General features: G+C 39.7%; 1 protein-coding gene across 2 annotated transcripts; it reads right to left on the reverse strand.

The window, feature by feature from the left end:
- Window positions 1–766: 766 nt before the first annotated feature.
- aclya (ATP citrate lyase a) lies at window positions 767–26,330 on the reverse strand. 2 transcript variants are annotated; one of them, XM_042504698.1, is made up of 28 exons: window positions 26,215–26,330; window positions 23,224–23,403; window positions 20,362–20,484; window positions 17,266–17,328; window positions 16,929–17,119; window positions 14,277–14,356; window positions 13,565–13,695; window positions 10,957–11,075; window positions 10,095–10,231; window positions 9,944–10,005; window positions 9,732–9,849; window positions 9,472–9,626; window positions 8,483–8,576; window positions 6,872–7,013; window positions 6,545–6,713; window positions 6,353–6,457; window positions 6,071–6,267; window positions 5,912–5,993; window positions 5,712–5,822; window positions 5,462–5,589; window positions 5,255–5,348; window positions 4,104–4,258; window positions 3,866–4,016; window positions 3,633–3,776; window positions 3,331–3,444; window positions 3,155–3,237; window positions 1,859–1,935; window positions 767–1,757 (listed from the first exon to the last, which is right to left on the reverse strand). In XM_042504698.1, the coding sequence occupies exons 2-28, from the start codon at window positions 23,380–23,382 to the stop codon at window positions 1,663–1,665; spliced, it is 3,279 nt and encodes a 1,092-aa protein (XP_042360632.1). In that variant the 5' UTR covers window positions 23,383–23,403; window positions 26,215–26,330; the 3' UTR covers window positions 767–1,662. The 2 variants fall into 2 exon arrangements, with proteins under 2 accessions (XP_042360632.1, XP_042360633.1); XM_042504699.1 differs by having other exon boundaries at window positions 26,210–26,330.
- Between the last annotated feature and the right edge of the window lie 1,310 nt (window positions 26,331–27,640).

Consider the following 27,640-nt stretch of genomic DNA (forward strand, 5'->3'; position numbering starts at 1 on the left):
AAACAGTCCCTTAAAGCAGCTGAAGTGAATTTAAAGAGATATAGGGTGTTCAAAGTTGTAGAGCTCAAAAGGGAAATAAAATGATGTCAAAGTGCATGACCCAACCTAGACACAATGTGCACTTTCTTAATCTGGCCAGAAGTTTACTACATATTTAAAACAGAATGCTGCACACGCACTCACATTGTATTAGTACATTACATTAATTGCATTTTATTTTACTCAATTACACAGTTGTCAACAAACAACAAATCAGTATAGAGGCACGTTCAGTTCACATTGAGACAGTTATAAACACAAACATGGCAACGACACTGGTGAGGTTTCCTGTTGTCCACAGAATTTTTTCCTAGTTTTGTAACATTCACGGAAAAGACATGATGGCTGACACACTTTTTCTTATGGACCTCATAAATTATGGGGGAATGTGTTATTTTCTTTCCTTTCAAAGAGAATTGAAGTTTTGCTCTGCACACAGAGTCTAATGATTATGAAGTTTCTCTGAAAAGGTGTCAAACGGTGAGTCTTGTACACTGTCTGTCACATTAATTGGTTTCATTCAAATAAAAAAAGTCAGTGAGTTACAGATGGAACAGCATGGAATAACCTTTAAAAATCTCACATCAGGAGAAAATTAAACTTAAAATTAAAAAAATAAGAGCTGACTTATTAATCGTTAAATTATATGTGACGCTATAAATGAAATGATGGGATTTAGCTGCTGAAATTGTTTATCTTATAGTGCAAACACACAAATACTCTTATAGCAATTTGTCTTATTTTAATGGGATTAGTGCATTTTTGTTACCAATATCAAGACTTTCAAAAATAGTGAATATGTAATCCTTTCAGGCTAATTTCTTATCGAAGATGGCACTATAACTGCATCCTGGGGTTTATAGCAAAAATGCCCTTATCCAGTGAAATAACTTGGGAGAATAAAAGCATAATTGTTCTTCTTATGACTTCACTCCCATTTAAAAACTTTGAGAAGAATACTCCCATGTATTTATGTAGTTGAGAGAGAGAATATTTCCTGGGTACAGACTAATAAAATGGCCCCGTTTGCCACAGTAAGCTGACTGATGTTTCACTTTTGCCACTGTGTCAAAAGACATTAAATAAAATTAAATTAAATTCTTGTACCATTTAATTTTTTACTACTAACACACCTTAAGATAAATAAAGCTCTGATCTACAGTATGTTCTCATATTTTAGACATTATTGCACTACATGTTCACACCTGGTGGCAAGCTCATGAGTCTCAAGTGGCACAATGACGAGAGCTGCACGGACACTCAGTAATCTGTGACACATGCTAGGTTAATACAACAATGATATATACTCGGGGTAAATAACAGTATGTGGCGGTCAGTCGTTGAATAATTCACTTTACTCCCTTGTCAGACTGTGACTTTGTCTTTACTGGAGCTTCACAGTTTATCAGGTTTAAGTAATATTCACAGAACTGCAGCACTGACAGGTTTCCAAAACTAAAAACATACTCTTCCTTTAAACATTTTGCAATTTACAGCTATATTAATAGTAACATCTTCCCTATATCACGCCACTGCTTGAAGGGGACAGGTCACGGGATGTGTGGGGAACCGACGGCTGGGTTGAGGGGACAGAAGCCGACCTCTCTGGTTTAGTCCCTCTGATTACATGGACATGTGTTCTGGGAGCACATAGGAGATGTCATCCCAGGGGTGGCGATACAGACCTTGCTTCAGCCTCTTCTGGTCCAGGTAGTGTCCTAAGGAGATACAAACAGAGAGGATTGATTGGAAAATGTTTTTATGTTTTCATTTAGCAGATGTTACTGTAGCTGATTGTCTGCACACAGAAATGACTCACCAATAAATCCCATACTGCGTCCCAGGACAAAGATGCCATTCAAAGCTCCAATTTCCACAAACTCATCCGCTTCATCCCTGTGGTGGGCATGATGGATGAGAGCTGATGAACTTAAAAGATGGCTGCACACAATCTAGATATTATACTAATCATTTTGTGACTAGACTTAAACATATTGAAGATTTGTGAAGTGACACTTCACATGCTGACACTTTTTCTGTTACTATTATTACTATTATTATTCAGTGCAGTTTGGGCATTAAAGGGATAGTTCACCCCAAAATCAAAAATAAATATTTTTTTAACTCTTACCTGAAGTGCTTTTTATTAAACTGGATTGTTTTGTTGTGAGTGACAGAGTGCTGGAGATATATGCCGTAGAGATAACTGCCTTCTCTACAACACGATGAACTAGATGTCAAGTGTTAGTCGGGTTATTCAAAATAATACACAGACCTTGCTGTGAGCAGTTTTAATGTAGGAACTATTTTCTTTCGAACAAACTACACCCACCAACTGAATCATCACGCAGAAGGAAGCGTGCATCTGCTTGTAGCTCACCACAGAGCTACCTTACGTTACAGCTCAGCTGCCATTAACATTTACATCTCACGCTGTCACGAGCACAAGTCTCTCATCCATAAGTAGCTTCCCTCTGTGCGTTGATACAGTTGGCGGGTGTAGTTAAGTAGAAAGAAAATAATTCCTGCTTGAAAATGCTCACAACAAGCTCTATGGATTATCTTGAGTTACCGGGTCATGATTTCTGGAAAGAAATTTGCTGTTGAGTTTTTCAAATATATACCATAAACTGAGTGCCATCTACTGCCATTATAATGGAGAGAAGACAGACATCTCTACAGCTGATATCTCCAACACTCAGCAACTCACACCGAAACAAAATCTAGATTTACAAACACCACTACAGTCAAGAGGAAAAATATGTATTTTTGATTTAGATGACCTGCCCTTTAATTAAGTGGTATTTTTTAGTATGGTCAAATACTGTATTCCGTGTAGATCCAGCATTTCATCCCACCTTTTTGATTTATATAAATACATGACAAACATTTGTCTTTAAATGACTCTATGTGATAGAAGCATGAAACTAACAATCTGAGCTGTTAAACAGCCTTGAATCTCCATTCTCCTGTCATATGACTTCAATGCAGAAATGCAACTTTAATACTTATTTCTTTAATTTGTTTTAAATACAGTAAAGGGCAATGAGGTGTAAACTGTATAAAGACATTATACGGATGGACGTATAGTATATGGTCGTATTTATTGGCTCACCGTGTAAAACCACCACAAGTCCTGAGCAGGTCCACAAATGCCACACCGATGAAGCCATCCACATTCAGGATCAAGTTTGGTTTCTAACAGAACAAAATCAACACATTGTGTCATTTAAAAAGTGTGACACTGTTTAGAAAAGGCTGTGACTGACAAGAAGAAGTGATAAATCTCACCTTGGATGTGGTGATCTTCTCTACATCCAGAGCGTAGTCCAGCAGCTGGCTGGACGGGAAGTGCTGCTTCACAAAGTCCTTCAAGATCTGGACTCGCATGTCTGGGTTGTTAATCTGAGAAAGCACAGAAAATTCCCTTTCATTAAAAATTGTTCTTTTCCAACCAATCTGTTTTTCCTTTACCTCTTGTTCTTGTCCTTGAACATGATTTGGCAGTGTCGTACAGCTCTGTTCCTCGATTTAAAGATCACTCTGCTGATGTGCACACTGGAACACACATGCTAAAGAGCCGTGTTACTCACTGACTTGACTCTGTGTCCAATGCCCATGATCAGCTTGCCATCCTTCTTCATCTTGTTGACAAACTCCATGGGCAGCATGCCGCTGTCAAATGCCTTGCTGAACTGCTTTGCTGCGGCATCCAGAGCACCTCCAAAGCGATCACCCTAAAGAGTGACAAAAGGCATGTTCATGGTGGACTTTAAGCAGCTCTGAAAATTAAGTACATGAATCACAGGAGTCTTAAACGCCTCACGATGGTTAGAAGGCCGGAGGTGAGACTGGAGATGAGATCTTTGCCAGCTCGAGCACAGACAATTGTGTTGTGGGCACCGGAAACAGCAGGGCCATGATCAGCAGTCACCATGAGGCACATCTCGATGAACTGGCAGGCATATCTCGGCAGCCTGCGCACACAAAGAGGGAAAACAACAATAGTTATTATGTGCAGCAAGAATTTTTCAGATTTTTAATCACATGATTAAATAGCCGACCTCCTCTGGAACCAGAGAAGCCCCAGAGTTCCTCCCAGGCCTATTTCGGACTTGAAGACCTCAGTGATGGGCATGCCTGCGTAGATGAGCTCCTGACCCCTCTCGTCACAGATGCTGGTCATGAAAGAAGCAGGCTTACGGATCAGACCCAGCTCCTGCAGGGCAAACACACACAGGATGAGAAAAGGAAAGTTTACCCTGCATGTAAATGCTGAGATCCATCTGTTTCAATCTAAAACAATATGATCTGTTCTTTCCTCACGTGTTCATGTGTTCCAGTACCTATTTGTGCAGATCCGGTACCTGCTTCGTCGCTTACTAAATCTGTAAATCAATTTTGTGTAATATTTAATGCTTTCTGTTATGTCATTTCTATTGAAGTCACTTGTAAATTGCTTGCATGCTAATTTTGGATGCATTTTAAATCTGGTTTTTTTTTTAAAAGAGAGAACAAGAAACACTTTAGTCACTTAGCATTTGAGGTTTGTGCAGCATTGGGTACTGCTCACCGACTCTGTTTTGCTCTATGGGTTTTTTTGAGTGTTTTGGACAATAAACAGAAAAGGTAAGCACATATTTTTTTATTACTATTCTTTGCTGTGCAGTGTTGACCGTTGATCAGGAAGGTGATGAGGATGATGGTGATGAATGCATCAGGCCAATGAATGGGGCATTGCAACATATGATTAAATTATTTTAAGTCATACAAGTGGACATTTGCACTGTGATATGGTAAAATAGCTGATGAAAACTTGGAAGTCCCATTGTTGTGGGCATGACATGTGCAAGTAAAATTTTGACATAGCTTATTACTGTAAGCCCCACAGCGAGTGAGTGTTTGTGCTGTGCAGTGAAATGAGTATATTAAAATTCTCTGTGGTGATTAAGTGTTTACCAGACTCATAGTAGTGTGATATTGTCATGTCAGAAGACGCAACAATATTTGCTATCAGTGCGCTGCACATTGCTTTGTTTATGTCATTCTTGTTTAGTTTCAGCACAGTAACAGCATGGTGTTGTCTATGCAGCAGGCACTGTGGTTTTGATATTTAGTGACTCTTTTCCTCCCCCCGACCCACTGGATCAGCAGCCTGTCTGTGCTCCAGCACCTCCTGATTTATACATTAATGCGATCTTGGTTGCATACTCACTCGTGCCCAAGAGTAATCCATTGGCACAGTGGGAGGAGGCATCTCTTCGGCTGGCTGGATAACTCCTTTGGCAACAAGGTCGTCATAAACAGAACTGCACGAATAAAAAAAGGCAGGGATCGTTATAAAATAATGCAAAAAATGTTGTCATACATAATATTTATGTAATCATAAAGTGAAGGGATGAATATAACAATGTGTACTGACCTAATAATCTCTCCCAGCTCATCAAAGCTCTTGGGGACGAAGGCACCAGCCTCCTTCAGAGCTTTGTTCTTAGCTACTGCTGTCTCAGAGGCCTGGTTAGCACAGGCTCCTGCATGGCCGAACTGAACCTGAGGGGAACGATAACGTTGCAACAATGTAATTAAAATTAGTCAGCTATGAACTGAATCTGTCATCATGCTGCTGCCTGATGGTTCCTGAAATGCACCAGGCTCTACTCCGGCCCTCTCACCTCTGAGGAGAACATGGTAGCACAGGTGCCGATACACCAGCACACCACTGGCTTTGATATCCTGCCCTGTTTGATAGCCTGGCAGATCTTGTACTCCTCTGTGCCTCCAATCTGTAGATGACAGACACACAATCAGGATTTCATGAATCAAAAACTCTTTAAAAGCTGCAGTCACCACTGTGTGTAGATTTATTCCTCACCTCTCCCAGTACAACAATCATCTTTACTCCTGGAGTGTCTTGGTAACGCAGCACGTGGTCAGTAAACACTGAGCCAGGGTATCTGCAGAAGATGACAAAATTACACAGCAGTTCACACCAACATGCTTAAACAGTGCAGACCAAAAGACAGTTACATACCTGTCCCCGCCAATGGCCACACCTTCAAAAACACCATCAGTAGTGCGGGAGATTATGTTGTTGAGCTCATTGGACATGCCGCCTGAGCGGGACACATAGGCCACACTGCCTGGACGATAGAGCTTAGAGGCCAGGATGTTATCTAACATGCCACCTGTGTTCCCGATCTTAAAGCAGCCTGGCTTGATTCCTCCAACCTGGACAAAAACACAGAGGTTTGCTGGTTTGCTCAGATAAAAGAAAGCAGAGTGAAACTGGGATGAATCTTATAAAAAGACTAACTGTTGCTGGTCCAATGATTGTAACACCCTTTTCATCTGCAGCCTTAATGATCTTCCTGGTGTGGGCCTCAGGGATTCCCTCGGCAATGATGGCAATTGTGTGAATCTGAAAGCAAATGAACAGAAATGCTTGACTTTGTGTTTCTCAGATGTTGCGCACCTTGCAGATGGTTCAGGATGATGGTGCATTTACCTGTGGGTACTGCATGGTCTCCATGGTGCTATCAAAAGCCGAGCGCAAAGAGGCAAAGTTGATGAGCACATCCACATCTGGGTGCTTCTTCATGGCGTCACTCATGTTCTTATACACAGGGATGAGGATCTCTTTATGGCCCCAGTAGTACTTCTGTTTGTGGTCTCCACTGAAAGGCAGCCAAACAGAGAAGTATTTGTCACACAGTCAAAGGACGCTGTTTACTTTAAAGATTTTTTAATCCAATAAATGTACAATTAAGAGCTATTAATCTGACAGCAGAACAATGTGAACACAAAGTAAGAAGGAAGGACACAGCAAACTTACGTGAATGGATAGACCATGGCAGCGACAGATGGCTCGTCTCTGGAGCAGACATAGTCAAAGTCCAGCATACCCTGTACTGCCCGAGTCTGCATACCCCATACTATGGACTTGGTGTGTTTGCTGAAGAGGGTAGTTGCCTTGGCTAAAGGAAAAGGAACGCTGTTACAGATCGAATCTGAATACCAGGTCACAAAAACTGTCTGACTGACTGTCTCAGCCCATGAGTGCAGGTTTATACAATAACCTGTGCCCAACTTTGTGAGAATGCAGAACAAAAATCCTGAATCATTTTGGTTTGATGAAAATGAGATGTTGGACTGTGTGTAAAAGTATGGGCTACTTTTATTTCTAAAGCTCGGAACATTAGGCGAGCTAGATTGAATAATGGACAGACATACAATATGAGATCAGTTTATTTGATGTATATCACGTATGAAGGCATTCAGAACATACAAGCCTGTTTGGGCATCTACTGGCACAAGATAATACACTGATGTCAGATTATAGACCCCCCCCCCACCAGAATCTGATTTTTGTTGTTGGACATAATTTAGTCCAGCTAAATGTCAGTACACTTAAGCTCTATTTAGCTCTACATATTTATCAGTATAATGTAATGATGGTCAGTTTGAGAATTTATCAGTAGTCAGGTAATATCATGTGAAACAACTGATGTTAGGAGGAAAAATCTAATTGTATTTTAGTAAAATGATGATCATAAAAACATTTTTTTAAAATCATCTCCATTTAGAGTTCAGTTTAAGGTCTCTTGTAGGTTGATTCTTGGGGTTCAGGCAAAGATTAGGTTACTTTTTAACTTTTTAAGTTTTGGTTTAACTAACTTATCCAAAAAGGGACGAGATGACCCAATGTGAGCTGATAAAAACAAGCATCAGGCAAACATAACTCTGTGTGTGACGCAGGAAAAATGGCATTGTCTCCCTGGTGAAATACCAAGTTTGTCCCAAACATGTATGCTATTTCTTCTTTTATGTCTTGTGAATGTATATACATAAAAACCTCTATACTATGATTATATTTATTTTGGTTTCCATAAAGTTTATTCAATTAGTATTTCACACACCCAAAAAGTAACAGGTGCACATGAACAGAACTGACACTGAATGAAGTTAAAAGATAAACAATAACACTGCAGACATGAGGATTAACAGGTCAGTTACACCTTTTGGTCATCTGTCTGCTTCATTAATGAAGAAGACAGATTAAATGTTTCATTTAAGAGTCTGTTATTGTTGACTACTGATTTTTTATTGAATAATAACAAACAATAAATATTAACCCAATCCATCTTAAACATGTATTGGGTTAGGCATGTATGTGTCCAATCAAAATTCAGTGCACTGAACTTCCATTTCAGTGAGTTTGGATTGCAGAGACCCCCTGCTGTCCGAGGGGGGAGCTGTAATACCTAAACTCAACCGTGCATGATCACGAGGCTTTCCCCAACCTGCTGCGGTGGACCCATGCATGAAAACACATCAAAGCCCCAGCATTCACAGTGCAAATATTTCCCTGTGCAATGGTGGTGTGTATGTGGTGTGTGTGTGTGTGTGTGTGTGTGTGTGTGTGTGTGTGTGTGTGCTTCCTCACCAATGGGAGCTCCAGCTTTGGCCTTCTTGGCTGGTGAGCCCTCAACTCTGGCTCTGTTTTCAGAGAAAGAAGCAGTTCTGCTGGATGCTGGGGTCTGAAAATGACAAAATAAAAGATTCATCATTTTTTTATTCTGCTATGCACATTTTAAAAATTGTGTGTGCTAATAAGGACAGCTCTGCTGAGAACTGATCTGATTAAACATTAAAAGCTGGCAAAACAGTGGTCCTTTATGTTTTAGAAACTTGATAATAGAGCAGGGTCAAGCTTATTTTCTGAGACGTCACCTCAGAAAGCTAAACAGTGTGTTTTGATTTTTCAGGCCATCGGCTAAACAAGTAGAGCTTTGTGAAGGATTGCTGACTTCATTTCAGCCTTCGAGTGGAAACGTTTACCCAATTCTACAAATACAGAAGCATTTACAAAATCTGGTCAAACTTTCATAAAAATGCATGCTTTTGTTCATGAAATAAATATTGTGTTGTATTGTATTGTGTATAAGTGTTACTTGCTGTGTTTCATTAACCTTCACATATAGTATTTATTTTCTCTTTGTAGTTTTTCCATCACCCATCGTGTCTACCTCTAGATTTGAAGCAAACAAGCAAATACATGCATGTGTGTGCACACGTGTGGGCTCACACACACTCACTTTCCTGAAAGCCTACGCACAACACAATCTTAATGGATGCCTCGGGGCAGTCGCAGTGCGTTACAGACCGCGGTCTCACAACTAGCTGAGTGGGAGCAGTCCACAATGCCGAACAATGCTCTTACACAAAAGAGCCATTGGGCTTCTGATAATCTGGTTCACTAAAAGGACAAGACAGTAACAGAAACAGAGGCTGTGGCATGTGAGTCCTCTGTTCACTCTGCCACTAAAATGCAGCACACTACTGGTGAAGCTGATGATATTAAGTCGCTGCACAGTGAGCGGACACAACATCACGACAGCCTATTTGTCTCAGTGGAGTCAGTATGTGTCATACCGATTTGCTGCCGCTGGAGTTGAGGAGGAAATTGGCAGTGTGGGCAGCAACAGGAGGCTCGTTGGGGATTGGCCGGTGGCCCAGTGCCATGCCGACAATGGCGGTCATGTGTGTTTCTGTGCCAAAGACGTGGATGGGGATCCCGGTGGTCTTTCCTGAGAAGAGCAGGCAGATGCAAATTAAGTGTGAAAATCAGTGATTTCAGATAAAAATGTACTCAAGAAGTATAAATCAGTGTAAAGTACGAAGGTACAACACACCAACTTCTCCCATCACTCTGAGACCTTCCTGGTAGTTGGGGCCACCACGGCGGACAAAAATGGTCACCTCATGCTCCTTCAGTGGCACCTGGTAGTCTCTGATGGCTCGAACAATCCCCTAGCAAAGACAACGATGTGCTCAGTGAATACCGTGGTACTGAGAAAATGCTATGAAAAGCTACCAAATAATCAAAAAGCAACTGATACTGTACCTTAAATGTGGCTGCAACATTTGTGAAGTTTGCAATGCTCCCTCCAATGATCAAAACCTTTCCTGGAAAACACGATGTAAACATCATTTTAGAAGAAGAAAAAGACCATTTTGATTACACACAGAACGTTTCATCAGAGCCTTTTTCCTACCATCAGGGTGCTTCTCTCTGGTCATCAGAGACAGGATGGTCTTAGCGTAGTCGTAGGTCTGCTGTTCACTTGGTGCTCCTGAATATTCCCCATAATTGGCAAGCTCGTTGACGCCACCCAGGTCGCAGATAGTGTCACTGAAAGAAAGAGACGGAGTTACATTGGTCTCCCACACAGAATCAGAGATACATAGATGAGAGGCTCATGCCGGTGACAGTTTGAGATGTAAACATTAATGGTGTCCTCCTCTGCTTAGCTGTAAAGTTACCTAGTGGTTGATATCTCCAACACTCCCCTGCGCACACCAAAACAATCTAAAATTATTAATTGCACTACAGGTAAGAGGAAAAATATGTACTTTTGATTGTAGGGAAAACTGTTCCTTTAACTTGAGCACTCAACTTCAGATTTAACTTAAACAGAAATGCACTTTTCCTGTTTGTTATGAATTATTATTGCACTGTAAACAGAAACAAGGACTTAACAGTGCACAGAGGGAATAATTAGTCACGGCTGATGTATCTGCACGTCACGCTTTACACCTGCGACAGACGGTAAAGTGACGCTGCTCATTCCTCCAGACTCCCACTAAAATATTAACATCTTAAAATTGAATTTCGCTGCAGCTGAACGGGCAGAGTCTGAGCTGCTGCACCATCAGTCTCACTCCTGCACCACTGGCATAAACTCCTAATGCTAAACCCATTTATGCGCAGTGTAATCAATGTAATGAGGATAAAGTCAGGGGACAACTTAAACAGTCAGAAGAAAACATCCAGTAGGATTATTCAGAGAAATGGACAGTGTTGTCTTATTTAATCAGGCTTTAGTTAATGTAAACTGGCACTGGGACCGGGTGTACCTGTACACCACTGAGGCACCTCCTCCGGCCACCATGGTCCAGATCCTGCCTCGGGGGTTAAGCAGGGTTAGTTTGAGGCTGGCACCACTCTTGGCATCAAGGTCGGCAATATAGGCCTCCTGCAAGGTTAAAGAAAATGTTAATAAAGAGGTGAGAGACCAGTTATGAATGCTATATAAGTACAGAGTTTGTGTGTGTGATCACAGCCTTAATCAGAGCAGGACTTGCACAAGCACCTCTCCATTTGGCCGCAATTCATTTCCTGTTCTTGCATTGACTTTTAAGAGCTATTAATTGGAAATATTGTAGCAATTTTAAGAGTGAGAGCGGATGTGATGTGCTTCATTGGTTGTTTGTGACAGTCAGGGCCACAGCTGGTGACTGAGAGTAAAAAAGCTCCCAATCAAAGACACCCGCTGTCTCTCATCTCCACTCTTGAGTCACAGCAGCCCAATTAGAGCAGCCCGTCTGCTACACAGACAGTCTGCCTCAAACAAGCTCCTACATGCATCAGCCAAAAATAGAAAATAAAGTGCTGTATACATATTACTGAGCTCTATCATGCAGGTGATTCAAATTACATTCCTCAATAGTAAATACTGAGGGGTTTGAAAAGACAGTTAGTTTAGTAGTTTAATAGTTTCTAAAAATCAGAAGTCTGGCATTTCGAGGTGGAAGAAATAGAAAGAGGAAAAGAAATGAGAAATACAGGAGGGTCCGTTAGCAGAACTGCCTTGACCATAACTATTCAAAACTTCTTAAATTAAAAAATATCATAGAAATCATGTGTCTCATCCACACAGCATATTGCCTTAGCAGGCAATAGCATGTTTCTTCTGCTTCACTCAAACTCACAACCTGCGACATCAAGGGTTGAGTCATGATCTTTTTAAGCTGCCAGCCAAGTGAGAAACCATAGACTGGCCTAACACAATGAATTAGGCAATCAGCAGGGTTGCATGTAAAGACCGATTTCATACTAGTGTCAAAAATTCGGTTAACAAAAGAGACAAAATTCTATATTTTGTGCTCCATCTAGACAACATTAAGGTGTCAGTTTTTTTCAAAAGGATTATACTAACTATGCTCTTTGTTTCCACTGATTAAAATAGTTTAAATGAGAATATAATTTCAAGTCTTGTCAAAAATTCAGTTTTGAGATTATGTCAACCTTGATGTCAAAATTTGGCCTTTTTTCATGAACATTGGAGATTTATTTACAAGAATTTGCAGTAACTGTTCACAGTACTGTTTACAGTAAAATATTTGTATGCATTGTGGGCTCAAATTCTTATATTTAAAAAATCTGACTGGATCGTTCGTGGAGCACAGTCTGAAGATGCTGTGCGGCAACTTTGGTGTGAATTGAGCGAAAAATGTGGAAGGAGATTAATTTGTTTTACAGTTTTTGAGCAGAGAAAAAAATGGACTTCAGAACTCCTGAATGCCCAAGCACGTGAAAATTTCTACTCAACTGAGGCCACATTTTGGTGAAAGCTGCAAAGTGATAGCATGTGCCAATGATTTGTTATAAATTTAAAAACTTTAAAGTTTAGACGGTTGCTGTAGCGCCACAATCCGAACTATTAGTTACCAAAATGTTAGTTAAGGAACTTTGGCGTAGGATTGGACCTATGTACAAGCATTTTTCCTTGAGCCTCACTGAGTGACTGGAGGGAAATGCATGATGCTCCCTTCACAATTAGTGACTATATCTCACAGTTTCTGGCTAAAACAAATAATGTGATTTTGGAGATTTCTAAAGAAAACATGCCTTTGACACCCACTTGTGGGTTTTGGGGTTCAGTAGATATTCAAAATAAATACAAAACATGACCATTTGAATGTCCCTCCATGATGCCAAATAAAAAACTTTATTTTTCTTCCTAGTGATTAAGAATTATTTGCCTTCTCCATTTTGCTCCTCTTATAAAAAAACAAACAGTTCCTTATTACATTAGAACATGACATCAACATATTGAGTCTTTTTGCACAGATCTCCACCCAGACGACCTTTACTTGAGGATCCCTCCCCGTCTCCATACCTCTCCCGAATGAGTCATAAAGGCTGATTAACAGCGGTGTGTTGTTGCTGCCCTCCCTTATTAATTCCACATGGGGCAGCTGTGACAGGGGCTGCTATCAGGATTCCTACAGCTTAAGGCAAGTTAGATTTAAGACTTTTTTTTAGTGCCACTCCGATAACTAAAACTGAAGGAAGAAAAGTTTGTCAAAGTGTTTTTCGTCCAATCAAAAGATTTGATTATCCACATCAAATGCTGGATCGCACTGAGTGAAACACATGGGAGACAATGAACATATTATGATAATCTATTTGCTTCAACCAACCAAATTGGGAAATATCTGCCATTTCTGGACGGTTTGGGGATTTTGTGTTTTTCACACAGCAAGTTAAGATTCCACGGCCTGGATTCCCATCATGACTAGTTTAAGAAGAAGAATTTGGTCAATTGTTTAACAAAAAATAGATGTTGCCATGTTGTGATATTGCCTAGCTTTTTTTCCCTCTTTGGAGAACAACACCAACTATGTTAATGCTAACAGGTTGAAATCTGATGCTCGCTCTGTCTCTCTAGTCCGCCCTCACCTCAGGATAGGCCTCCCTGCCAAAAGGTGGAGGGAACTCCACGTCGCCCCACTTGGCCTTGCAGACGTAGTCGGCCGTGGCATCGATCTTGGCTGCCATGTCCAGCACGTAAACTCCATCTTTTGTTACCACTGAAAGACGAGGAGAAAAAACTGTGTTGAAATCTATACTCCAACAAGTTTTCAAACACCCACCCACTGAGTTTCATGATGTTATCCTGGGAGGAGCATGCTCTAACTTACAAGTGACCACAACCTTCCTGCTGTCCCTGCAGGAGGTTGACAGGAAGTGAAGATGGGGAGGAGGTGGTATGAAATCAAAGCAGGGAGCTGGTCTCAGCAGCCTCTGCTAAATCCACAGAAACAGCTGCCAGAGGGCACATACTGGTGCCCAATTACTCTATTCTAAATACACGCTGCCTTCATCAAACAGGAAGTGCATGAATTATTGAATGGTTTCCTCCCTTAGTGTTAAAAATGTGGCAGAATAAACTCCTGCCTCTTGGCTTTAAGATGATCTTTTATTATGCATTGATGTTTTCATCTCCAATTTCCTTTTGATGTCCGCTTTATAATTTCATAATCTGATAACATATTTATGAATCTGTGTTGGAATAAAATGCATATGCCATCATGACTGCTTGTTCAGATGTAACACATCAATGTACTGAGGGAAAAACAAATAAACAAGCAAGAAAAAATAAGCAACCTACCCAGTGGATTGATCTCCAGGTATGTAAAGAACAGGTCCTCATACAGGTTGAAGAGCCCGACAATGAAGCTGGCCAGAACTCTGCAGAGAGACGACGTTCAAAACATTAAACTTATCACTGTGGATGTCTGCTTAATTATGTTACAACATAAGGAGTAGAGGTGTTGCAATATTGATGATAACCATATTTAAAAATTAAATATTGATCTTATGTTAATAACACAGATATGATGATACCATGTATCAGCCACTGAAAATGAATCTGACTACTTTGATAAGTGACCGGTTTGCTGGTACTAGCTTTTTGGATGTGATTTTTTTCTGCCTTTCTCTGTTTTATATCATTGTAAATGGAACATCTTTGTGTTTTAACAATGCTGGTCATACAAAAAAAGTAATTTGAAGATGTCATCTTGGGCTCTGGGAAATTGTAACAGGCATTTTTACTATTTTCTGAGATTTTGTGGACCAAACAATTGATTAATTGAGAAGATAACAGGTAGATTAATTGACAATAAAAAAATAGTTGAAGCCCTAAATATGAAGGATGGCTGTAAGTTTTAAGAAACTTTACACAGGATTTCCCTAAAAACCTCACACAGAAGACTTCTACAGAAGTAATCCCTCTGAATCATCACTTGTGACCCACACTCAGTGTGTGGCTGTGTATTTTTCTGCAGAGACTCTGCCCTCTGTCTGTTTTTTCTTCTTATTTTCTGTGTTTGGGATGTTTATGGGCGTGTGCCCCCACAGCGCTTCGATGAGGTTGGGGATTTATAAACAGGTGGCGACCAGGTGTCAGACCGTAAGCAGCAGGAATCCAAGTGATACAGTGCGGAAAAAAACATATATAGTTAGGCAAAACACCAAATGAGAGTGAATCTGAGGTTGGCTTTTACTTTCTTGAGCTAGTGAGTGAGTTTACAAACAATAAACGACAATCTTGCATAGTATACCTTTAAGTAGAAGAAAAAGGAAAATATTAGTTAACCGAATGCACATTTAATTATCGTCTATATCGCTAAACCTTCACAATATTGCAAAGCAAAACTCTTAAACATATTCATTGTTTTTATAGTTTGCATTGGAGTTAGTCTTTTTTTTTAATTTATGGCAGTATATTTGTTAAAAATATATTTTTTTATTATTAAACCCAAAGGTAAACAAAAAAACTATATGGTATTTATTAATAATCCTTACGTGTATATTTTTACATTGCTTTTACATTTTCTGATCTGCAGACCAGATCTCCCTTGGAACAACAACAAGAGTAAAGTTGAAATCATTTTATTCTTAATTCTTTGATACTGGGCTATGCAGTACTCCTACTCTGTACAGCAGATGGCTGTTTATTTATCCATCATACATTATTATATTATTGTATTATGTTTATATCTCAATATTTCCACATAATTCAAACCATGACAAACTACAGGCAATATCACTGACAGATTGTTAAGGCTGAGCTGGACAGGAAACAGTCCACCTGTAAATTAGCCCTGCTGCAGAGAAAGAATAATCTAATTTACTCCCTCCTTCACTTGTCAAAACAAGGCAGTGAGGAGTGGGGGATGATGGAGAAGGAGGCAGGGGAAGGCAGCGTTTTGCTCTCCTGCCTGTCAGTTGTGTAGGCAGCTCAGCGCCTTTGTAACCACGTCAGCCTGTTGTCAGGGCTCCGACTGGCCTGTGGGGGAAACTGTGACCGAACCCCTGAGTGACTCAGCTTCTGATGGGAGGGTGGGAAGACTGGCTGAGTGCTGCTTTTGTTTTTAAAAGCGAGTGTGAGGAGGAGAAAGTACGGGGTGAGGAGGCCAGCTGGGGTTGGCAGAGAGATTTCTGGGGCAGCTTCTTCAATGTCAGCCAAGACAGTGGGTCAGGCCTGGATCTGCCGTCACGAGAGGACTGCTAGAGAGATGGATGGGAGGGTTTGGAGGGAGCGAGCGACTGTATTGTACCCATCAAAATAAACGTACGTGCTGTGAATGTGGCTGTGTGTAAAAAAGGCTGGGGGTGGAGGCTGATCGAAGAGAGGCGAGGCAGAGGAGACTTTGTCATTTGTCTAATGAAAACCCTCCATCCATCTCCTCCTGCTCCCCACAAATTAACTGCCAATATCAAAGTGCTTTCTTTTACTTGTATTTGTGTGACGCTTTTGTTTTCCTTCATTGGACAGATGTTTAATTTTATCATGAAAAATGCCACTGTTTTGTCTTTTTTGGGTATTTTTAGCAGTTAAGTATGGAGCTACCGTAATCTGTCGGCAGTGATAAAATGGACTGGGCTATTCATAATTAAAGTCATAAGTCATGACGAACTGAGAGGGAAAGCAAAATCATTGTTAGTCTGCAGATTTCTGTTGTCTAAGGCTGAAGCACATCTGAAGTGTTTGAGTGCTTTCGTTTTTAGAGAGTTTTCACTTGGCTATTAAAAAATAAAATACCTTTTACTGTTACTGAAGACTGGTGTTTGTTTGAAACATGTTGGCTTTTTTAATGATTTTGCCACTATAATAAAGGCTTTTTAATGTAATTCCTCCTCATTTTTTCACGTTCTCATACTCTTGGAGTGTCTGGATTTGTCCAGTCCTAGTAATTTTTTAGGCTCTATCACTGACACAAAGCTGAAGTTTTGCATGTACACTACTCCAACTCACAGTTTCTTGTCATTGGGGACGTGAGTCAGCAGCTCTTTCATCACAGAGTCCTGACTGATTTTTTCGTCCACTCCAATCAGCAGCTTCTTGGCCTTGGCATCCACATCTCCCACATCGACCCCTCCCTCATGGTGAAACAGCACGTAGTCGCCCTCCCGGGTTGCGTAGATGCACACGTAGAACTCCTCCTCCTGAACAATGGACCGTTAAAACAAAGACGTCAATAGATAAATCTTTCTTTGCCATTTTGCATCATCACTGCTGCTACAGAGTCTGGTAGAAGTAGTAATACATGCATCTAAAAATGGAGATGGTAGATGTGTGATAAGAGCTTTACCTGCTTATGGGGGACAAACGGCTCGATGAGGAAGTTCTTGAGAACACCCTTGGCTTTTCCCACCTGTAGATGATCAACAAAATAATACTCTAAAGGAGATGAAATGTTTAGAAGATTAAGAAAAAACGAAAGCGAAACAATGTGTTGGTATTGGCTCAGCACCTGACTTGTCTTCAGATTGTAGGTGTTTCCATATTAAAGTAACACTGTTATTTTTAAACTTGTAATCTATTCCCCATGCCTTTGTGTCTACCTGACTAATAGGAAAAACATATTTTTAAGTCAAGTACTGAGTAAGAGGGAGCCGCAGCTGGCAGCCACAAAACAGGCTGTGATGTTATCATTTTGGGCATGTTAGCACTGTTAATGTACGTCCACTAAAAGTACTTGTTTTTGTCACTGACAGACTCAGATTGTTATTATAAGTGCCTGACAACATTATGAAAAGGATCTCTACAAATAAACCTTTTTGTTAAAGATCTTTTTTGTTTAACAAGAAACAGCTGTGAATATACCATCGCCAAAGCCACCAGACTCCATTTGAATAAACAGTAATTTTATCATTGGAAAGCACACCTCATTCAGATTGACAGAAACAAAATAAAACTCACAAAACCATCTTGTTTTATATTTGCACTGATCCAACAGCAACCAACTCTGTTTGGTTGAAATAAATGCTTTTGTCAGTGACAATACCAAGTACTTTTAGGGGCAAACAATGAGGGTGCACAATTGCCTTTAGTGGTTACATTGCAGCTCGTTTCACAGCTGCTGGCAGAAACTATCTCAGTCAATACGATCAGCCAATTTCTGAAAGTGTCGTTCCCATTAGTCACCAAAAAAACGTGGACAATAGGGTCCAGGTTAAAAAATCCGAAGTTACCCTTTAATTAATCAGTCCCCAAAAATGAATTGACATTTTAAAAGAAAGAAGGAGACAGGTTGCGGAAAAGGATAAAGGAAATGTCATGTTTTACTGTAGGCAAAGGCCCACTAACACAGCCCCAGCTCATTTGCTGAGGCTGTCATCGCTCCTCTTTCAAAGGCCAACAGGCACAAAGTAACCAGGGACCGGCTGAGAGCAGCCAGCCGCAGAGAACAGAACAAAATCATAAAAAAAGGAGTTGCCATTTCGAAGTGCGTTTATAAAAAGGCTGTCTGATGAGGGGACGGAAAAAAAGAATGTGACTGAAATCCCCCCGAGGGGCTCAGACCAATTCAGACAAATGAAGTGACACCTCCATTATCACCTCACAGTGAGAGAAAAAGAAAAGCCATTCACATTGTGAATGAAATTTGTGTATGAATGATTAAATTTAAACCACTTATAGTGACATGATTACACAAAACACAAAATACAGACATTTAATAAAGTGAAGCACTGTGGGTAACTGCAGCACAGAAGAGCAGAGAACAACTTCTGAAAACAAAGGAAGTGAAAAAGATACGTTGAGTGTAAAAATGGGGTTGCTAAATGAAGTTATTCAAAGCTACCAGTATCTAATCTGATTTGTTCTGATTTGTCTAAAATAATATGTCAGGCAAGCTCACAAAACAAGGAGCAGACTAGCAGTAATAATCAGACAAGATACTTATATGTAAGTGGCAATATGCTAAATTAACATTATGAAATACAGCTTGTTTCCTATCATAAGACCAAGATGGTTACATTAGATTGAAGATTATGTCTATTTTAATGCACATTACACATTTTAAAAGAAATACTACACCCACAAAATGATTATTTTTATATCAGTCACTCATCCTATGATACTTAAAATTCATGAAGGAAATTTTGTCTTTTTCACATGTCTGCAAACTTACAAAGAATCCAGAAGTGTAGGAAAATCTTGGTGAAAGAAGTAAAAGTTCAACAACAGTAAAACTATGTCAAAACCATATACTACCGAATTTGTCATTTCGGCCATCGCCATCTTGTTCTTGATTAAAACATCTGCCACCAAAAATACATTTTCTATTTGTGGAGCTGAACTGTTCATTAGGAGCGCAAAATATACCATTCAGTTATTCAGGGCTTCACCCTCTTGGAGTGTAGAGCATACTCTGGGCACAGACGGAGCAGCAGACTGTCTGGCACCTTGAAAGTGAAACCATTCATTCTGCGGGGTCTACAGGTCTGCATTCACTCGCAACAGCTGCTCCTCTCATCTATCCATCTGATCTTATCGCTCTGAATGGATTGAAAGATCAATTATCCACCCTGCACGTGAAAAACTGCTGCTGATGAAAAAAAAACTCATGGAGAGTTCTGCCTGTGTTGTGTTCACAGACATTGCAATAAATTTTCAGTTACCTCGCAATAAATTTGTAAAAATATCTTTCACAATGGACTATTACCAGTATAAATACGGGCGTAGGTCATTCTGACAGGTACAAATATGTATAAGAATGGACTACGACCATATATTTGTTTGCATATACTGTATATACACACACACATATATACAATTAATATCAAAACCAGCTGAAACACTGTCCCAACTGTCCACAAAAGAGCTTCATAGAGCTTCATTCCTTTTTATTAACTGCCACAAGCAGCAGCTGACACTTCCATCTCAGCATCTCATCTGTGAAGAGATACATCTACGCAATCTCAGTGCCGCAACACACACACATACACACACACACTGACACTCTCCAGTGTTTTATGAACCATCCTAGTCCCTCCATAACTTGTGTCTTGGTTTATGAGGCAAAGCGGTGTCTCGGTGGAACAGTGATGGATCTTTTGTGCTGTGGTTATGCTGACTGGATAGATGGACTGTCTGTTTATTCACCAGCACTTCAGCTGACTGGACTGGTTCACTACCAGTGGACTGATACTGAATATCTCAGCAATAAGGCAGCTGTTTAGGCAAACATACATCAGGCAAAAAAAAAAACCTAAACCAAATGCATCCATGCAAAACAGGGAAGGGGAGGGTTAAGGAAAGGGCAGCAGGAGGGGGGTCTGGATGAAGCTCTTGGATAATATTGATTGAAGGGGTGTTCAGCAAAGTGCACACTCTCAGACAGAAGACTGGCTACAAGCAATCAGCTGTGAAACAGCAGAGAAGGAGGGGGTGGATGACGTACTGTTGCTTCTTTCATGAGGCGTGGCTTCATCCATTCTCTGACGCCGTTCAGGTCCAGGTTGACGCCGACCAGGCCAAGCTTCCCTCGCCTCTTGATCAGCTGGTCTGGCTTCACCACCAGCCTCTGGAGGAAAAAGATAAATAATGGTTGATTTTAGCGGGACCAACGGGTACCTACACTGAGCCTTAAAACTGATGTGTTATCTTCAAAAGGATAAGCAGTCCACAGTGCATTTCATGTTACATATTTCAAGGCAGTAAAACTGAAAGAAAAATGAAGCTGAACGTGTTTTCATAAATGCCATTTCTCAAGCTGCTCTGCTGCATTAACAACATGACAGAATATTTATTCGATGATAGCTGAACATGGTCATTTATTTAAACAGTCATTAAAATGTCAAACTCTTAATGACATTTCACAGAGACCGTTGATTAGACTCTTGATTAGTTTTCTTTAGATTTCAAACTGAAACAATTAGTCATCACACAACCCAAAGCTGATTACATAATAAAGTCAGACACACAAAAAAATCAGAAGGTGCTACTTCTTTAATGTGAATGGGATAAGATCTTATGTGATATCTATACTGCTTATGGGTCCAGTGCTTCATTAATTTCCTTATTACTAATCAATTTTCTGTGTGTGGGAAGCATCAAGACCCTGTTTTATCATTTTTCTGGACATAGTGTGGAAGGAATTAAAAAAATTGTACAATGTTTGTTTTCTTTAAGGTTTTCTTAGTCAAAGAAAACAATAGTAACTCCTTGTTGCAAGTTTCCAGAAGCATAGATGCTTGAGTCCGACATCTTTGCAAGTTTTGCAATGTGCAACTGTCAGAAAAGTATGCCAGCATCAATAAAAGGATTAGAGGAGGTTGGAGGCATATTTTCCAATGAATTGGACAATTCAAAACCAGTTCCTGATTCTTATCTCTTACTGTTAGTGTTTTTCAGTTAGTTTTCCAATTAAGTAAAGTGAGTATTTTGGGGTTTTGGATTCCTGTCCAGACAAAACTAACAGTTTGAAGTTTTCAACTTTTATTTTTTTTAACTGGTTTTTAGACAACTTACAGAGTAATTTATTTAGCGATCAATAAAAAAAAAAAAATAAAAAAAAAAGGCAAATGAATGGGGATGGATCAATAGTTGCAGCCCTAGATCCAACAGACATGTATCAATTTCAATGTCAATCCTGTGTGGACCCCAGGAAGAGTAGGTGCTACCCTGGTAGTGGCTAATGGGGATCCACATAAATAAATCACAAATCTGAAATCCAGCAAGGAAATGTGTTTTATAAATGCATTTTAAAGTTTTTAATAAAATAAAACTTGATGGATGATCTTTGTCCATTCTGTTTGACTTCATTTCAAATAAGTGAATCTGATATTTACTTATTTAATGATGGTATTATAGAGGGATATCTGGGTCTATAAGGTAAATCCAGATAAAATTTGTCACCTGAATACTGACGTAAACATTATTTAGGTAGGAATCTCTCCTTCTGACGCAAAAGCAAAATTACATCCCACCCCCACCAGCTGAGTCCTCTGCCTCTCGCTTGCCAGCCAGATAAAGAGAATGACTTATGACAGTGGAGCCATTAGTATCTGGGTGCTCGCCAGTGAGCAAAGAAGGAGAGGGCCGAGGGTGAAAGTTAATGCAATTTCCTAATCAATTCTGCCGCAGCACATATCTCCATGTATCTGCTCTCCACATCCTCCTCATACCTTCCAGATAAAATCCTTCAGCTGGGAGGGAGACATGGGGGGGAATGTCATCTTATCCTGCCAGATGAGTCACGGCTTAATTCAATTAACTTCTATTACAGATCGTCTATCTGCGAGTGCTTCGCTATGAAGAGTAGTGAGGGTTGATCTGAAGGTAGGGCGATGCGACTTTTCTGTACCTGGAGAGCTCAAGAAATCCTCACTGAACTCTGAAGTGAACCGACTGCCGCGTCGACAGAGCCAGTGATACTTTCTGTGTTTACCAATTAAGAATAAGAGAGAAAAAGAGCATTTTCCTGCTCGGGTGTCTTTAGTATTTACACCTCATTTCCACCAAGACTGTGACCGAGCTGCAGTATCACTCTGCTCTCTGAGACGTCAGCTAATAAGCGCCAAGAGAGCACTCTGCTGCCAGCCTAAGTAATTGTCTCCATAAAGAGGAGATCATTTTCCACAAGCTTAAGGAGGACTGCACGTCAGGCTGTTATGGGCTTTAAATTTGTGATGTAACAAAGTGACTGTTCGCTCAGGACAAAAAAGGAAATCCTCACACAATTAGATGTATACAGTTCTGTCACAAAATCTTCTACCTCATAGGAATAGATGATGTGTTAAAAAAAGAGTAATTGCCTTATTTACAGTATGTGGCAGTGCTGATGAGCAAAAAAAGATATACATATCTCTCTGTAAATATTTAAATATTTACATTAAGATATGTGGATGTGTACATATATTTACATGTGAGTTTGCTGCAGTGCTTATTTATGTGTGCACATATGTATGCATGTTTATATGTGTATATCCTTTTGTACTTGGTAAACTACTGAGTGGTTCAAATTATAACCCTTATATTCATTTAGATTTATATATAAAAATATATATGTGCGGCAGCCATCCAGAACAGATTCCGCTATGCCAATGTGACTGCCGAGACCAACTTTGACCGGCTGGTGCAGGAGCAGTGGTGGCTGTCTTTATTTATTTATTTATTTTTCTTTCTAATTTATTTACTTTGTAGGCGTCCGGGGAGGATGGAGTGTGTCTGCTGAAATGTTTGCATGTATATGTACTGAAAAATGCATTCATCAAATTAAAAAAAAAAAACCAAACAAACAAAAAACAATCTTCTGCCTCACCTCTGTGAGCAGCCACGGGTGCTCCTGCACCAGCCGGTCAAAGTTGGTCTCGGCAGTCACATTGGCATAGCGGAATCTGTTCTGGATGGCTGCCGATGTGCAGATGTGCTTGTAGAGGAACTCCTTCCCTGTCTGCTCGGAGATGGCTTTGGCCGACATGACTGTTTAGGATGGACTGGTCTGAGTGGAGAGTGAGGGATTGTGAGATATACAGATGAGCAGTGAGATGGATGAATACAGAGCAGATATAGAGATGTGGAGGGATGGATGAATACAAAAAAAAAAGACAGGACAGAGAGTGAGCACAAGAATTTACAGTGTTTTACAGCTTTCTAAAATCATGCAAGAACTCCTTTACAAATGAGAAAAACAAAAAATGTTGTTAGATGTCCTCTATTGTCAGAAGAGGCAATAACCAACATTGCAATTTGTAATTAAATTGAAGAAGAACTGCCGGACATAATGCATTTTAACTGCACCGAATTAAGAAAGACTACTGGAAAATTAGATTACATACAAACTGCAGATTCAGGCCGTCTGTCCTTTTGCACAGTCAGATTTTTTTAGTGTGCCGAACCCAGCAAGACACAGACAGAGAAGCTAAATCCAGCACAATTAGCCTCAGTTTGTTTGACCTGCACACTAATGAGCTCTTATTTGCCACTTGAACAATCAGGTTCCTGCAGCAGAGAGTGCACAGAGTGTTGTAACTAGACTCTCGCAACCAGCCTACGCCTGCAGGGAAAAATCATTCAGTCAGTGACAGGTGGATCTGATTTGACCAGTTATTGGCAGCACTGGAAAACAGCATAAACAAGACATTGATTTTTTTTTTTTTTTTTTTTGGATGCATTCTCCATGCATGCATTCTGTGAGTGAGCGTCAGAATATGCCGGAGGTTAAGTAGGAAATCCACTAAATTGTAATAGCATTCATAAATTTTATTGCAAAAGGGAGGAGTTTTGACCTTTACACTTTGGCCACAAGCTTCACTCAATGAGGTCATCTCCAGCAGGACCAACACACGCAGCGCACGCATTCATTTTTGGTTTTCAAAAGAATGATTAGAAAGCTACTTTTGAGTGTTACACGCCTGAATCATTTATTTTTTTAGTTTGGAGGGCTGCTTTAATTGATAAAAATGTAGAAAGGCATATATAAGCTTCTGCTTCTGCCTGAGCCTTTTCAGTCACCACTCAATACATAGACTGCTGATTTTGTTTATACGGTTTGTGATATCATTATTGTTATCTGTGTGATGCCTGGATAAAACACACTAAACTGCAACAGGGCATCAGAATTTGAATATTAAAACAAAAGTCATATCCAATAATTTCTTCCTACGAGGAAGCACTAACATAGAAAATACTGGCATCGGACCAAAGCTGTGTGAAGGTGCACTCCACCAACGAGAACTCCCATATAAACAGTCATATAAATCCAAATCTGATAAACAGATATTTTCTTGGTGGCGTTTCCTGGTGCTGTCTTTTTACCGTACAGAAGTGTCTTTATCTTTCTAGGAGAGAAACATAACATGGAATCTTTTTTTGTCAGAGTAGACCCAGATCAGGAAAAACAGGAAAATGAATGACGTATTTTTGAACCACATCAACGGCAAAAATTTGGCGACGTCACTGAAGCCATCCCTGATGTTTGCACTTCCCTTTTGACATTTCTACATTAAATCCATCCTGAAATATAGCAGCTTGATAGGAAATGATGTTTGCAATACTTAGGTCACGATAAAATCTAATTGTGATTTTAATAGTTTTGCATTATGCTGGGTATTGTAATAACATATATTGTATTATATTGTGATTTATTACCTTTTTTCAACTGAAAAGTAAGGGAAAACTTTGTTAACACCTGTTTTCAGTCATGCTCATTATTTTTATTGCAGCAAAAAATCTGTATCTCGTGGACTGAAAACGCAATCGATTTTATTATTGGAGAAGGCAAACCCCCCCTCACTTAAACTTACTGCAGTGCAATTATCAATTGATCTGACATTAAAGTCAAATATAAATGTTATTAGGGTTTTTGTTTTGCTTTTGCAAATATCTATATTTTGATGCATTGTATTTTGGCATGATTTTTGATGCAACACCAGCTGTTATGCACACTGGACCAGCTGCTCCCTGCAAGGCAAATTTTATCCCTCAAACCAAATGTGCATTGGTATTGGAAAATTTGGCTTATGAAGTATATAATATACAAAAGCTTTCACTAATCACCATCTCTCCTAAATCAAAGCTGTGTATCATGTAACCTTGACGGGATTACCTACAAAATGTGTTTCTTCTGTGTGGTTCATTAGGCTGAAAGCCCCAATGTCTGCTCAAAGAGGACTCCCTGCTCTGCTCTGCAGCCCCTGGCAGCCATTTCTTAAATGGATTAATAGGACTGTCATAGTCCCTTCTCACTATTGATCATCGCCACAGCGCTGGTCCCAGGCCAGGCCAACATGGTTTATCCAAAGCTCATCCAGGTCCCATACATCATCCATTTTCTCTGTACTACTGACCTGTCAGGTGTTAAACATCACTGCTTTACATCAGCAATAACAATAGTTCAAATGACACACAATTACATTAAAAAAAAAAAAAAAAAACAGGGGATGATGCATAGCAGTGTGGGTGCACAAATCAAACACACTGAGAAAAAAAAAAAGTTTTATCTTCATGTTCATTTTTAACTTACCTGCTGAGTCATGAAGTAAAAACCTGCCTTACTTGTCAAAGGTCATAGATTCACTGTTTCATTCATTTACAAACCGGTCAGGCAGCAGCATATCTTTTAGTTATAATTCCTGGGAAAACTTACAGTCATTACTCAAACTTCTTGATAACCATCATCATGTAAGTTAAGGTTGGTTGACTGAGCAGTTCAAGTTGTTTTACTTTTATTCATCACAAAGACAGAAACAGACAGAGTAAAGGGAAGGATTAAAAGAATAAATGCCCATTTTAAAAACAATACGTACTTTACCTTGGTTTTTTTTGTTTCCTCTGGCGGTTTTGGGAGTAAGTAGAGGTTGTGAGAGTATGTTTTCTCGGCAGTGTTGCTTCCCTCACGCCGTCTGTGGATACCAGAGGTGCCGGAGAGCTTCCTGGGAGTTTTGTCTCCATCGCCCATCTGCCGATAGGCTTGGCTGATGTTTCCTGGATTCTGATTGGTTCATTCCAAACCGTGTTTTATCGCTGCCTTCAGGGACGCTGGGAAATACTGGAATCACGCGGCTAGAAGCGCACAAACAGACAGACAAGAAATTATTAAATTATTCTATCTATCTATCTATCTATCTATCTATCTATATAGATATATATAGATATAGATATAAATAGATGTTGTCAGATTGGTACCTACAAAGTGGATCTGGGGAATTAAATGTCGACTTGCTGGACATAAATAGTGTTATTGTTAGTTGATTTAGGAAATAAAGAACAAATTTATGTGTGGCACAGTTTTTAAATAACATACTTTTAAAATGTTTGACCTGGGGGAAAGGTGTCAAGTTTTTTTTTTAAGCATAAAGGCTCAAGTCAAAGTAAAGTCATGAGTCATTGGTGTAAGTCCAAGTCGAGTTGCAAGTCTTTTTTGATTTTGTCAAGTTGAGTCTAAAGTCATTAAATTTGAGGCTAGAGTCTGACACAAGTCCAAGTCATGTGATTTGCCCCTGTCTCCATTACATTTATTTGATAGCTATGCCTACATTACAAATTAAAATTATATATACCAAAAATATGATGGGCTTTATACAGTATGATGCATTGTTGTAGACTGACAGTAACAGTATGCAAAATATTTTAAATTAGCTCAACCTTTACCAACTACAACAACTACATGCTACTCAAAAAACAGGAGCTTCAGTAATAATCATTTAAGTTAACATAACACTCAGCAACCATTAGTTTGCACTGCATACTTCTACTTACTTTTGTGTTACCTACATGCAAGTAGCATTTGAATGCAGTAGTTTTACCAGCAACAGGGGGTTTTTTTGTTTGTTATTGCTATTTTTACTTAATAAGGCTTTTTATAAACAAATAAAAATATACTTCTTTCACTACTGGTTCTATGTAATTATAACTGATCAAAAGCACTTGAGTTTTCCACAAACCTCATGTAAGATAATTGGACAAAATCAACCCATAATATTCCGGGAAGCACCTGAAGGCATCATTACTTTCTTAACAAAGCTCACACTCATACACCATTCAGGGCTGGTGTTGATTGGTTGACATTGTTCTTTATCTACACACCAACCAATGAGGAAATCACTTCATCTTGCACAAAACCAGCACATCCAGTCCTGCATGGATCATCCTGCACTTTGAGGTGAGCTGTGTGAATGTAGAGCACCAGTTCATGGCCTTTTACCTGTCCTTGACCTAAACCAATACCACCAGTTATT

The sequence above is a fragment of the Plectropomus leopardus genome, chromosome 17 (assembly GCF_008729295.1).
Source record: "Plectropomus leopardus isolate mb chromosome 17, YSFRI_Pleo_2.0, whole genome shotgun sequence".
Lineage (NCBI taxonomy): Eukaryota > Metazoa > Chordata > Actinopteri > Perciformes > Serranidae > Plectropomus > Plectropomus leopardus.